Raw genomic sequence first — 14,493 nt, 5'->3', positions numbered from 1 at the left:
AGATGTGCACATCACAAAACCACCCTATGAAATCTGGCAGCAGTATTGAATAAACTAGCTTTTACCATTGCATCCACTTTATCAGATCCAAAAGAGAAAAACCTAAAAATTCCTGAAACAAAACAAAAACTCTGGCCTCCAAAATTGTAAGATAATAAATCTGGGTTGCTTCAAAAAGGGAGGGAAGGGAGAGAAATAAGGGAATAGAGGGGGAAAAATGTCAGTCATACTGACCAAGTAAAGGAGAAAAGGTACAAAACTCTACTCCCTCCCAAAAATCCCCTCCTCAAATAATAAATATTTCACCCCCTAGTTAACAACTGTCAATGAATTATAGAGACCAAAACCCAGGGGATGGGGGAACAGCCCTGAGCTTGTCCCCCTCACATCTTGAGAGTGTACTCTCTCTTTAATAATATGTAAACTCTTCACATGCACCACTCAACCAGCGTGCAGGGTCCATCCTTGAATTCTTTTCTTGTGATGAGACCAGGAGCCTCCAGCAACATCCTGGGCATGGGTTGGTTGGAGACCTGAGGACTCACGGGCCTCCCCAGTTCACCCAGTTATGAACTGATGTGGCAAACTTCATTGTTTTCTTATTTTAAGAAATTGCCACAGCTGTCCAAACCTTGAGTAACTACCACCTTATCAGCAGCCATCAACTTAAAGGAAACACCCTTCACCAACAAAAAGATTCTGCTCAAATTTCAGATGAAAATTAGCATTTTTTAGTAATAAATTATCTTTAAATTAAAGGATGTATATTTTTTTACATAATGCTATTGCATATTTGATACACTACAGTATACTATAAACATAACTTTATATAAACTGGAAAATAAAAAAACTCACTTGACTCACTTTATGGCCATAATTTGCTTTACTGCCATGGTCTGGAACCAAGCCCACAGTATCTCCAAGGCATGCCTATATAATTAAAAAAATTTTTGATATAATATCTGTCTAATTAAATTGAGAAAATCATCCAGTAAAGTGGAACAAGACAAAAGAGATACAAAATAGAACAGACAAATGAGAAAAGCATCATTCAAGATCAAACATCTGAGCAACAAATTTCCAAAAAAGAAGAGGTACAGTGAGGGAAGGGAAAAAAAGAGGAAATTAGCAACTAAATAGTATCAGCAAAAGCTCCAGAACTGAAGAACATAAAATAGAAAAGAGAAAATTATTAAATAAACAACACCAGAAAAACTTCCAGAACTAAACAACATGGTTTCAAGATGAAAAACAGCCAACCGGGGGCGCCTGGGTGGCTCAGTGGGTTAAAGCCTCTGCCTTCGGCTCAGGTCGTGGTCCCGGGATCCTAGGATTGAGCCCCGCATCGGGCTCTCTGCTCTGCAGGGAGCCTGCTTCCTCCCCTCTCTCTCTCTCTGCCTGCCTCTCTGCCTACTTGTGATCTGCCTACTTGTGATCTCTCTCTCAAATAAATAAAATCTAAAAAAAAAAAAAAAAAAACAAAAAAAAAACCAGCCAACTGAATACCACCAGCTCAGTAAAAAATGAGAAAAGACCCACAACCAAGATACATGATTGTGTCTGAGAATGCTGGGAATAAAGAGGAAAAACCTAAAACTTCTTGAGAAAAAACAAAACAGAAACAGGTTACACACAAAGAAATTAGTCACCCAAGGATGAAGTAGGTAAATGTCTCCCTATTTCTTGGCTTTAGCCTGGTTGATACTGATTTTGTACTCTGGCCTCCAGCATGGTAAGATAGTAAATCTGTGTTGTGTAAAAACAGAAGGAAGGGAGGAAGTGAGGGAGAAAGAGAGAGAGAGAAAGAGAGAAAGGAAGGAAAGAAGGAAGGGAAGGAGGAAGGAAGGAAGGAAATGGCAGTCACCCATAAAGAACTGGAATCATGAGGTAGAATTTCTTAGTGGCAATACTGAAAGCTAAAACACTGTGAAGCAAAACCTCTAACATTCTGATTAAAAATTTTAAAATATTAAATATTTATATTAAATATTTATAATTTATTTATAATTTATATATTTCTAATTATAATTATAATTTAAAATATTAAATACTTATAAATAAAATATTAAATTTTAAAATATTAAAAATATTTTTAGGGGCGCCTGGGTGGCTCAGTGGGTTAAGCCTCTGCCTTCATCTCAGGTCGTGATCTCAAGGTCCTGGGATCAAGCCCCGCATCGGGCTCTCTGCTCAGCGGGGAGCCTGCTGCCCCCTCTCTCTTTGCCTGCCTCTCTGCCTACTCGTGATCTCTCTCTCCCTGTCAAATAAATAAATAAAATCTTTTAAAAATAAAAAATTTTAAAAAATTATTTTCAAAGGAGAATTCTATATTGTCAGAATAAAGACAGTTACAGACATGCAAGTTCTAATGAAAGGGGAAAAAAGAAGACACCGGCCTGTAACATTGCTCAAGAAGCTCTTGGAAGGTATTTTCTACAAAATGATCGCATAAAATCAAGAAAAGGGAAGATACAGATTCGGGAAATAGAGGATCTCAGGAATGAAGCAGAGGACCTTCCAGGATGGTAGCGAAGGAGACCCCAGGAGCTCATTTGAATGCACTGCCTCTGGAACTTTGATGTGCATATAGGAGATCTTGCTTATAATGCGGATTCTGATTCAGTAAGTCTGAATAGGGCCCAAGATTCCGAATTTTTAACAAGCTCTCCTCAGAATGCTGATGTTGATGGTTCTGGTGTGGAAAACGCCATCCAAACTGTAACCTGACTCCCCAAAAAACAATGAGAGAAACTGATTTCCTTCTGAGAGATAATTAAGGATGAATTAGTGTCCTTTAATAACAATATAGTGGAGGAGGGAGAGAGAGATGGAAAAGAGGAACACAACGATTAATCTTTTAAATATATACAAGTAAGGGAAAAGGAGAGTTCGGGGTGAGAGCACTACCAGACGTCCAGCCTTGCCACTATTAAACACCTGAGAAGGAAGGCCGGACCATCTTAACGGATCCAAATTTGGGACTCTGGGGTCTCCGGAGCATCCCCGGCGTTAGCCGGCGAGACGGTAGCCTGCGCCTGGGGACAGCCAGAATGCGCGCCTGCAGCAGTGCCCTTACGCCCCCCGGCGCGAGTGGGCGGAGCTTCGGCCGGCCCCTCCTCCGACCCTGCGGGGCAGGGCTCGGGCGGAGCCTTTCCGTTCAACTTGCACGGCCGCCGCTGCGCAGGATTCAAGACGGGAGTCTCTTGAACCGGAAGCAGTCGGCGGCTATCGGAAGTAATAGCGGGACGCGGGATTCTGCTGGCGCTGCAGCTACAGAATGGCCGGCGGTGGCGGGAAACGCAGGCCCGGCGGGGAGGGGCAGCAGGTACCGCTAACAGAGGATGTGTGGGATCCTCAAGGCCGTTTGGGTGATAAGGCAGCAAGGGACAGCACGTTGCACTTATCCAGTAATCACTGAGTCGCTGCTGTGTGTGCAGGAACGGTGGTCTGCGCCGGGCGCTGTTTTCTGCTATGCTAGGGTTTGGAGCAAAGAACTTTGAAATTTTCATTTTCTGCCCTCCTTCTGGTGGGGTTCCTGGGGAAGCCGATTAAGACAACCAATGGCTCATTGGTTCAATCAGCAACAAATTGATTAGAAACCAATTATACGCCAGGCTCTGTGACGGGCGCCGCGGTTTCTAGATGCTTGGTGCCGCCACTGCCCCATGTACAGCCCCCAGCCTGCGGAAGTTGGGCAGAGTAAATATATATTTTACTGCGAATGTTTTGTTTGGCATTGTAACGCTGTTGTTGCAAAAGTGCTGTGGAAACACTGAAGTAGGATCTAAGTCCCAGGGGGTTGCTAAGGAAATCTTTTAAGGGCAATTCAAGTTGCACATGACCCTTGAAGGAAGAAAAGAGAAATAAGGGATAAGAAATGGAAATAAATGTAGAGGATGTTTGGGTACAGCGGAGTTGGGCCTGCACTCAGAGATGGGAAAGAGGGACCTGATCGTAAAGGCACTCACTAATGATGGGGGGGCATAAAGTATTTGCACATTCTCATACTTTTATACGATTTCAGAAGTTCTGCAAATACTGCTGTACTCTTAGGAGAGGCAGGCAGGAGAAAAGTGTCCTTGTGATAAGGACAGTTTTCAGAGTTACTCTGTATTATAAACTGGTAGAGCAGGACAGTGTTAGCTTAATTATCTGCTAGAGGACCTTAGTTCTGGGCATTGCTTATATTGGGTCATGCTTTCTAGATAAAGAGTGAAGGATGAATGTAGCCTCTGAAGGGGACAGGTGCCCTAAATTCTAGTTACTGGGGATTTGAGGATGCTGAAATCATGTGTGAGTTAAGACAAAGCTGAAAAAAATCTTTATTTCCAATTGAAGGTGGTATAAACTGCTTTGACTGAGTGATTGTATTAGAAATAAAATATCAGAGATGAAAATGAGTCTATAGAGACCACAGCTAACAATAATAGCTAGCGCTTAAATATTATGTGCTATGACTATTCTGTGTATTTTTACAAGCTACTTATTCTTCCTAACAACCCTGTGATATAGGTACTACATGCCCTTTTTGTAGATGAGAAAATAAGGCACAGGTTAAGTAACTTCCCTAAGGTGACAGCTGGAAAGCAGGAAGGTCAAGAGTCAACCCAGGCAGCCTAACCATTAGGAAAAACTGCCTTTCAGCAAGGTAGTATAAGGCTTTTCTTTCTAACATCTTAGGTTTGAACGAGTCTTTGAAAGCTTAACCAAAGACTGCTGTAAAAACAAAGGAGAATAGGTCAGCATTTGATACATTCCTGCTGTTGTGTATGTAACTGGAGAAGTAGCATAAAGTGGATAAATCTGTGCTTTGGAGCCAGCCCACCTGGGTTTAACTGCTCCACTTATGGGTTAGGGACTTAGGAAACTTACTTAAGTTTTCTCATGGTAAAATGTGGATAATAGTATCTAACTCTTAAGAGGGTTATGAGTTAATTCACAGAAAGTGATTAGAACAGTGACCTGCCACATGGTAAGTGCATAATAAGTATTATTTAGTATTACTTATTACTTACCATTTTTACTGTTACTTATTATCAGCATGCATTTTTGGATCCATATTTCAACAGCCTTTTTGTTTAATTTTTTTATGACCTCAGACACATTAAAATCCTTGGCACAATAAACTGTTATTTGTCAATGCATGGTCCTCTTTTACCTTATTTAATAATATAAGAAACACCTGTGAACCCATTGCCCTACCCCAGAACTGAAACCCTGACACTAGCTCTACAAGTGTTGCTCACTATCTTTTCTGCCTAACTTTCTGTCACCTCCATTTATGTAGCTACCATCCTCATGTTTTCCCTTGCCTTCTTTTTATAGCTTTATCACAAACAGTATTTATTTTTTGTTTTTGAATTTAAGAAGGCTATTGTGCTGCATATAAACTTTTTTCCTTCATTCAACATTATATTATTAAGACTGATCTATATTGTTGCGTGTGGCTGTTTTCCTTTTCACTAAGAGGAATATCCCATTGTTTGAAATCCTGTAACTTTTTATCCTCTTGTCAATAGGCATTTTCATTTGTTCTCTTTTCTGCTCTTAGAAAGAGTGCTATCAAGAACATTCTTGTATGCCATCTAAATCATAAATATATTGTGTAGACTTTGATACATAAAGTAACATCAGTAAACTTGAGCTTACTGGGAGAATGGAAGAATATAAATATGAATGAGAAATATCTAAAAATTTTTCAGCCTCACACTGGACATTTTGGGCCCATTTAAGTGTTTGTTCAGGGAGCTAACCCTGTGCATTGCAGAATGCTTAGCAGCGTCCCTGGCCTCTGCTAAATGTCAGCTCCCTCTCCTACTAAATCTACGAGAGCTAAAAAGTCCTGACATTACTACATGTGCCCCTGGGAGGCAAAATCACTCCTGTTGAGAAGCACTAATAGAGGTGGAAAGGAAGAATAAAAAGAAAGGAATTTAGTCCAAAAGAATTTAGTCCAAAAAGAAAGGATCTAAGAGGAACTTTGCCATTTACAAAACTAAAGATATGTAACCTCTAACTCAGAATTTTCTCCTTTTTTTTTTTAAGGTTTTATTTATTTATTTATTTTAGAGCAAGAGGGATAGAGAGAAGGAACAGAGGGAAAGGAAGAAGCAGACCCCCCTGCTGAGCAGGGAGCCCCATTCAGGATTCCATTCTAGGATGGGATCATGACCCAAGCCAAAGGCAGTTGTTTAACTGACTGAGCCACCCATGTCATAAAATGCTGATGCATTTTATCTTTACAGACATTTGTCAAATAGGCATTATAAAACCTAGTGTACTTACGCAATGAACATATTGCAGAGATATTAGAGATTGAGTTTTATAACATAGTTCTGACATTAAAAGGCTTTTTCTGAAATAATAGTTTTAGCTGGTAAATCCACTATTATCCAGTTATTTCTGACAGTTGGCTTCTGTTGTGATCATTGAATCTATTTAAACAAAAAGCATAATGACTATTTACCCAAAGAAGGCAAAACCTTCCTATTTCTTATTCATCCTGCCCTTTACTTTTTCTTTTATATTTTTTCTTTTCTGTTTCCATTATCTTAGAGAAATATATTTAAAGACTTGCTGTGTGCATCCTTCTTGATCACTATATATTATACTGTTTTCCTTTGCCCAAAAGAATCCCTAAATTCTGTTCAGAAATACCATTCATAGAGTTGAAAGGAAAACATGCTTTTCAGAGTTGGGTGAACAAAAATGAGCAGTATTGTTATTTTTGGAGGAACAAAGTTTTGTATGCTGATTTTCAGTGTGAAAAAACAGTTGATGTGAAGAAAAGTAAATCCTGTGAAGCTGATGTCTCCAGTGATCTTCGGAAAGAAATAGAAAATCATTATAAGCTTTCTTTGCCTGAAGACTTCTATCACTTCTGGAAGTTCTGTGAAGAACTTGATCCTGAAAACCCAGCTGGTGAGTTGCTCCAGAATCATTCTCCTGCTTCTACCAGTGGAAAAGACAGTAGGAAACTGCACCAAGGATCTAAGTTCACAGAAAAGGAACTTTTCAAACATGTTTCTAAGCGAGATATAAAATAATGCTGTGATAATATGTGACTATCTCCTGTTACACTGGCAAAGGTAAATAATTTCACAGTGCACTTTGATGAGGGTTTGAAAGAAAACAAGTGCTTTGATACGTTGCAGGAATTTTAGTATGACTTAGCAGTTCTAGTTCTAGGAACTTCAGGATTAGGTGAACTAAAAATCATGTTTAGTGATATTTATTGAAACAAAAATGGGAAATGGTCTAAAGCCCATCATTAACACATCTATCAGTGGATATTCATAGTTTTAAAAGAACAAGGTGGATTTTAGGTAATGATAAGGTATGGTGCCTAAAATATTTCAAGTGAGAAATATTTGTATTTTTTAAAAAGTCAAGGACACACATATTCTTATGTACCTTATGTGTCCTTATGCTATCTCTGAAAGGATGCACAAAGAATCGGTAATAGTTGTGACAAAAATACTTTTTACATGTTTTCACAGATGGGAGAGAGGTACTCCCATATGCTACTGGTGGAAATGTGGATTAGTAGATAACGGTGAATTTTGGCATATAGCAGAACACTTAAACCGTGCAGCAACTTTTCTAAAAATATTCATGACTGCGCAAACATGTATTAGCAAAGGGGTGCCGGGGTGGCTCAGTTGGTTAAACATCCAACTTTTGATTTTGGCTCAGGTCTTGGTCTCAGGGTCATCAGTTCCCAGGCCCTCTGTTGGCCCCACACTGGGTGTGGAGCCTACTTAAAACAAAAACAAACCAAAAAGTCATATATTAGTAAAGATATTCACTGAAGCACTGTTTAGAAGAATAAAAAAATAACAAGCAGTAAATGTCTGTCAGTGGACTATCGTGCAGCCATTAAAAATTATGAAAAAATATTTAATAACATGGAAAAATAATCAGAAAATTTGAGTGAAGAAAGAATGGAAAACAATAAAAACACCACAAAACAGCATGATTTCCTTTGAAATAACTCTATATATAGTCATACAGGCAGGAAAACATTGTTATTGTATACCAGACTAATAACCTTGTTATCTCTATAGGCTAACAAGATGGGTGATTTTAGTGTTTTTGTTGCTTTGAAAATTAGTGTATGCTATCTTAAGCTCCCAACTAAGCTGAACTGTTTTTCCCCCTTCTAAATAAACTGTTTCTAGGCTTTTATTCATGTTGCCTGGTCAGAATTTTCTTCCTCTCTCCATCCCTATCTTCTTACATATCCAGGTCCTGCCTGAGTGCTTATTCTCTCTTAAAGAAGCAACAAGGGCCCACCTGATGCTATAAAAGCATATTTTGAACACATATGTTTGAAGTTTACATTCCATAATTCTAGTTTTATTTAGCAGTCTCCCTTTGTGATCTGTGGAGGGAGAAAGAAGATGGAATCATCTAGGGTTAGGGTTGGCCAGAGACAAAGGAATTGAGAGTGATAGTTAGCTGAGGTAGAGGGAAGGGAATGGAAATGTTTTCATTAAACACATTAACTGTTTACCCTCCTTAGTGCACATTCACTTACTGTCTATCTTGTCTCTCCCTTAATATGGGTGTGCTACAAATATTTGAGGCTAACAACAACATAGTAATGAGATAAGGTAAGTGTTCTAAGCTCTAAAAAGCCCATGAGAATACAAAACCGTTTTTGCTTTGGCCAAAATAAGAAACAGCAGTATGTTTGAAATGTAATCAGTGGTAAATTTAAGAGAAAATCTTAAGTGTAAGTGCCACATTTTCATTGCTCTGATTTTTCATTGAGTATTTATAACTAATGTCTTCAAATGTAACCGAAGCTTGCAAGTTTTGTGTTTTTTGTTTTTAAGAAAATTGCTTAGAAGTAGTTTACAAATAAAAGACATGATTTCCTATCTGCCTTCAGAAAGTTATTGTCTACATAAACTTAATTTATAGATTCACTTTCCACAAGCCTTGGACTTCGATTAGTGGGTCCTTATGATATCCTTGCCGGAAAACATAAAATGAAGAAAAAATCATCAAGCCTGAATTTTAACCTTCACTGGAGATTTTACTATGATCCTCCTGAGTTCCAGACCATTGTTATTGGAGATAATAAAACTCAATTCCACATGGGGTATTTCAGGTAAAGAATCTTTTCTTCTCTAAAATGCAGCTCCTGGGGGCGCCTGTGTGGCTCAGTTGGTTGAGCGACTGCCTTTGGCACAGGTCATGATCCTGGACTTCCAGGATCGAGTCCCGCATCGGGCTCCCAGCTCCTTGGGGAGTCTGCTTCTCCCTCTGACCTCCTCCTTTCTCATGCTCTCTCTCACTCATTCTCCCTCAAATAAATAAATAAAATCTTTAAAAAAAAAAATAAAATAAAATGCAGCTACTGGGCCTTCTAATGAGTATAAATAGACATAAGCTGGACTCACCCAAGATGGAGAATATATTTCCCTCTGATTGGTAGATACATAGGCATCTGGTGTTCTTGATATTGCCATTCTAACCTACCCTAGGATGAGTGAACTCTTTAGGTTTAACCTCACTGGTGTTTCCTTTGTGGTTATAAATTTTCTTTACTTTTTGGGTCTAGGAGCACTCTTTTTAGCCCAAGGAAGATAATTTAGAGAATTGCCGTGACTTAAATTAGCTATATGCTTCCAGGGGCTGTAAGAATTAAGAATGTGCTTTGGAGTCAGACTGGTTCTATTATCTGACAGACTATATGCCAGTCACCTTTAGTTATTGTGACTTTCTGTGACTCAGTTTCCTCTTGTAAAAATGAGGATAATAATTATATCTACCTAGTAGGAATATTAAGATTAAATGGGGGTTGCCTGCATGGCTCAGTTGGTTAAACATCAGCCTTCGGGTCAGATCATGATCCCAGGATGGATCAACTCCCGCATCGGACTCCCTGCTCAGCAGAGAGTCTGCTTCTCCCTTTCCCTCTGCCTGCCGCTCCCCTTGCTTCTGCTCGCTCTCTCTCACCGAAAAGAAAAAAAAAAGGATTAAGTGGATATACATGCAAGTGCTTGGAATGTTAAGAAGTAGAAGTAGCTTGAGAGATAAAATACCTTGTCCACTTATACCACTAGAGATGCTGTTATTTAAAGATTAACTGTAGGATAATAGATGAAGTAGAAGAAACATGCCTATTGAAAAGCATTGTGGGGTGCCTGGGTGACTGAGTTGGTTAAGCAACTGTCTTTGGCGTAGGTCATGATTCCAGAGTCCCGGAATCAAGCCCCACATTGGGCTCCCTGCTCAGCTGGGAGTCTACTTCTCTCTCTGACCTTCTCCCCTCTCATGCTCTCTCCCTCTCTCAAATAAATGAAATCTTAAAAAAAAAAAAGAAAAGGATTGTGGTACTACAGAATGCACACAAGGCTGAGGATTGAGTTATATGAATTCTGCTTTTTGCTTTGCCATTAACTTACTAGGACTTAGGCTGAGTCGTTTTGTCTCTCCAGTGTTTCCTTGATTGTAAAATAAAAGGACTCAGTGTCGCGCGCGCGCGCGCGTGTGTGTGTGTGTGTGTGTGTGTAAATTTTATCCTTTCACCTCTCACATTTTACAATCCTGTTTCTTTTTGTTTTTCCCACCATTTTTTTCATAGACTATAAAACGGGTAGAGAGGATTGCATATAATTTTCCCTCCTTTTGACAGGCCTTATTCTCCCTTTCTTTGTATTTAGGTATATAGGTAACTAGGACTAAGAATTTTAATTTTAGGATCTCTTCTATAAGTAAGATTTGTTGTAGATATTCCTAAGAAACTTAAACTCTAAGTCTCCTAGGAACCTGGCAAATTTGTTCCAGTTTCTTAAAAACCTGCATACATAAATTGTTGTCTATAGGCCTGAAATTATATTTGCCTGATAAATCATGGGCAGCTAAATTTTTAATCTCTTTTGCTTAAACAGGGATTCTCCTGATGAACTTCCTGTATATGTTGGTACAAATGAAGCAAAGAAAAACTGCACTATTGTTCAAAATGGAGATAATGTGTTTGCCGCAGTCAAGTAAGAAAATATTTCAATCTCCCTCCTATTTATAAGATTTGTTTGCAGTTTTTATACTACTATATCAGTCACCACTGAGGGACATTGAGGTAACTCTAAAATTTTACATTTCTAAAGATCATGTCCATGACTTGCAGTATTCTTACCCACACTTCTGCTACTTTTCACAAAAAAAAAAAAAAAACCCTCTTTTATAACTAATTATTTTATTTAGGGAAAATATTACTTAATCTTGACTTCATTAGTCCCATAGCAAAACCAAAAGATTTTTTAGACATTTTAAATACCATCATTAAGAGTCTATTATAAGAACCCATTGTGTACAGTTCTGACAAAGATTTAATATGGCGAAAGCAGGTGCTTATAAATTGTTGAATCGCTCAATATATTGTGCACCTGAAACTAACATAACACTATATGTTGACCATCTGAGAATTTTTAAAAAAAGTCAGGTGCTCATGAAATTCTTGGAAGGGCCAATGGAGATGAGTCTCGGGGTGCCAGGTGGGGCAGCACTGGCTCACTCTGCCACCATCAAGAAGCTGGGGCAATCAGATCATCAGTGGCCCTAGGACCACATCGTCTTTGACTTAACCTTTAGTAGTAAAAGGGATGCCCTGCCTCTGTGTCTCAGCTATGATGGAAGCTAAGGATCTGGCACTGACATCGCAGCTGCACCTGTTAAATAGAGCATCAGAGGCCTCTAACTGGACTCACTGGTAGAAACAGACACCCTCTCCACCTAGTACCCTTCCTGCCTTTCAGTTTCCAGGGAGTTATTTCTGTTTGAGAAAAGCTAAGCCCCACGTGGAGCTTGAGCTAAAGAGTAGTCTGGGAAATGGAGCAGCTCTAATGTGAAAGGGATTCAGAATGGAGCCTCGTGAGCTGGTTCACACTCTACTAGCCACAGAAGTGATTTGAAGCCATCTCCCTGCAGCTGGGCAATTCACATTGTAATAAAATGAAGAAAGCCATCTTTGTCAATGTAAACATTAGTAGATCATGCTTTCTGTGACCTCTTTTAATCCCCTATTTATTTATTTTAAAATTTTTTATTTATTTATTTGACAGAGACACAGTGAGAGAGGGAACACAAGCAGGGGGAAGTGGGAGAGGGAGAAGCAGGCTTCCCATGGAGCAGGCAGCCTGGCGTGGGGCTTGATCCCAGGACCCTGGCATTGTGACCTGAGCTGAAGGCAGACGCTTAACGACTGAGTCACCAGGCACCCCTAATACCCTATTTTTAAAAGTCCTGTATTCTCTATGACTTAATAGTGCAAATTTGCAGTGAATAGAATTTAAACTAAGCCAGTGCTCCGTCTAGACTGCTACATACCTACTGATGTATCTAAAAGAGGAGTTGTTGGTAGATGTCCAAAAAGAGTTGTTTTTTATCTCCTGATGCCTCTGAGTTTTTTATAAAATGTTTCTTCTTATTTATATATTCTTTTAGGCTATTTAGATTGATTCAGTTTAAATTGGTGGTCTCTTTATTAGAAACTATAGTTGTTTACTTGCATATTTTCTGTCTCTTGCATTAACATACAAGTTCTGTGAGGGCAGAGAGACTTTTCCCCATGCACCTGCCCTTTCATAGATGCTCCATAAATAATTTATTCACTCAACAAATACTTAGATATGGAAAAATGCCTAATTTTTCATTAGTCTGTTAGTCTTACTAAAAATCTTTTTAAAAAAGAAAGATAGAGTGGTTGTCTAACATAATCTAAGACTGTTCTGGGTTTTTGTTCTGTTTTGTTTCACTTTTTTAGCAGAAAGAAAAAAAAATTGGTGATTAACTTATAATTTAGGTGAAGACCAGGAAGTATTTGAGTACCTAATGTTATTTCCTTGTTTACTTAAGTGAACTAATCAGAGCGCTTAGCTTATTTCTGTCTCAACCTGAGTAAGGAAGATCTTTTTAAGGAAGGAACCTTTGTAAGGAAGACCATTTGTCCTTTTAAGGAAAACCACTTGTAATAAACAATTTACTTTTATGCCCAGAGAAACTAGTTCTCTTTGTGCAAAATTTAATAATGGTCAAAGAAAGGAGTGCCTGGACTCAGTTAACCATCTGCCTTAGGCTCAGGTCATGATCTCGGGATCCTGGGATAGAGCCCCGAGTCAGGCCCCCTGCTCCATTGGGAGCCTACTTCTCTCTCTCCCTCTGCCTGCTGCTCCCCCTGCTTGTGCTCTCTCTGTGTCAGATAAATAAACAAAATCTTAAAAAAAAAAAAAAAAAGATTTTTTGACAAATAATTAACATTACCAGGTACTGAGCTCAGTAAACATTTATACCCTTAAGTTAGCAATTCCATTTCTAGCTAGCTGTTTCTCTCTCTCTTTTTTAAGATTTTGTTTGTTTGTTTACTTATTTGAGAGAGAGAGGGAGAGAGAGCATGTGTAGAAGTCAGGGAGGAGCAGAGGGAGAGGACAAGCAGACTCCATGCTGAGCACGGACCCTGATTCGGGGCCTGATCCCACAACCCTGAGATCATGACCTGAGCCAAAATCAAGAGTTAGTAGCTTAATCAACTGAGCCACCCAGGCGCCCCTAGTTATTCATGTAAAAAATTTTGGACAGGATAGCTATTAGGGGGGACAAGATGGCGGGGTACTAGGAAGAGGCGTCTTTTCAGCTGGTACCCCAAAGTGAGCTGATTACCTACCAAAGAACTCTGATCACCCATGAAATCAGCCTGAGATCAGAATTATACACGTCTGGATCTCTACAGGGGCAGAAGACGCCAGTGAGCAGGTAAAGCGGAATGGGAACAGCGGACTGATATCGGAAGATAAACAAAAGGGGGAGGGAGCCACCAGAGGCGACCGGTGCAAAAGTAATACCCCGATACGAGCGAGAGTGCCCTGCGTCTGGGGACCAGCATTAACTCGGAGACTGGTTGAAAGCACTCCAAAAGAGCAAAGGATCGCGGGGGCAAACTGTGGGAATCGGGGCGGCTAGGGACAGGGGCTTGAGTCCCCGGTCCCAGACGGCCTCCCCGGCGCGGAGGCAGAGAGAGTGCGGCGGAGAAACCGGCTCCTGGTCCCTAAGCCGCCAGCGTGCCCCAGAGCGCGGGGTTCCGGCTCCTGTGAGGGGATGGGAGCCGGTCTGCAGAACGCGCGCTAGCCCTACCACAAAGCTTGAGATGCGCGTGCACGTCGCTCCAGCTCTCCTGGGTTTCTAAGGCCCTGGGGCGCTTCTTGACCCGGGCCATTGTTTCAAAGTCTAAGCCTCGCGCCCGCGAAACTCTTCCCCGGACAGAGGCGCGCAAAAGCCCAGCCTGCGGCTTACGGACCAGCGCCCCGTTCTCAGTGCCCCAGACGCGCGCCCGACCCACAGCCGCCTCTGAAAAGAGGTGCGCGCAAGCCGGGCACTCCCAGCCCCGGCCAGCGGCAAAATCTCAGGGTGCGATCGCTGCTTGGAACCTCTCTGGCGGTCAGGAGCTCCCAGACAGCCGCCACTGCCTTGGCTTTGGGGACGAGCAAA

General features: G+C 40.5%; 1 protein-coding gene across 2 annotated transcripts in view; it reads left to right on the top strand.

Annotated features, from left to right (window-relative positions):
- Positions 1 to 3,204: 3,204 nt before the first annotated feature.
- The window catches only part of LOC122889574 (histone PARylation factor 1), a 35,920-nt gene continuing 24,631 nt past the window's right edge, over positions 3,205 to 14,493 (top strand). For both annotated transcript variants that reach the window (XM_044224840.1, XM_044224839.1), the window contains exons 1-4: positions 3,205 to 3,325; positions 6,762 to 6,921; positions 8,929 to 9,118; positions 10,905 to 11,003. In XM_044224840.1, the coding sequence (XP_044080775.1) occupies positions 3,278 to 3,325; positions 6,762 to 6,921; positions 8,929 to 9,118; positions 10,905 to 11,003 (497 nt within the window). In that variant the 5' untranslated portion in view covers positions 3,205 to 3,277. The remainder of the gene's footprint in view (positions 3,326 to 6,761; positions 6,922 to 8,928; positions 9,119 to 10,904; positions 11,004 to 14,493) is intronic.

Source organism: Neovison vison, chromosome 11 (genome assembly GCF_020171115.1).
Source record: "Neovison vison isolate M4711 chromosome 11, ASM_NN_V1, whole genome shotgun sequence".
Classification (NCBI taxonomy): domain Eukaryota; kingdom Metazoa; phylum Chordata; class Mammalia; order Carnivora; family Mustelidae; genus Neogale; species Neogale vison.
Note: the sequence above shows the minus strand (reverse complement) of the source record. Positions and strands in the feature narration are given on the sequence as shown.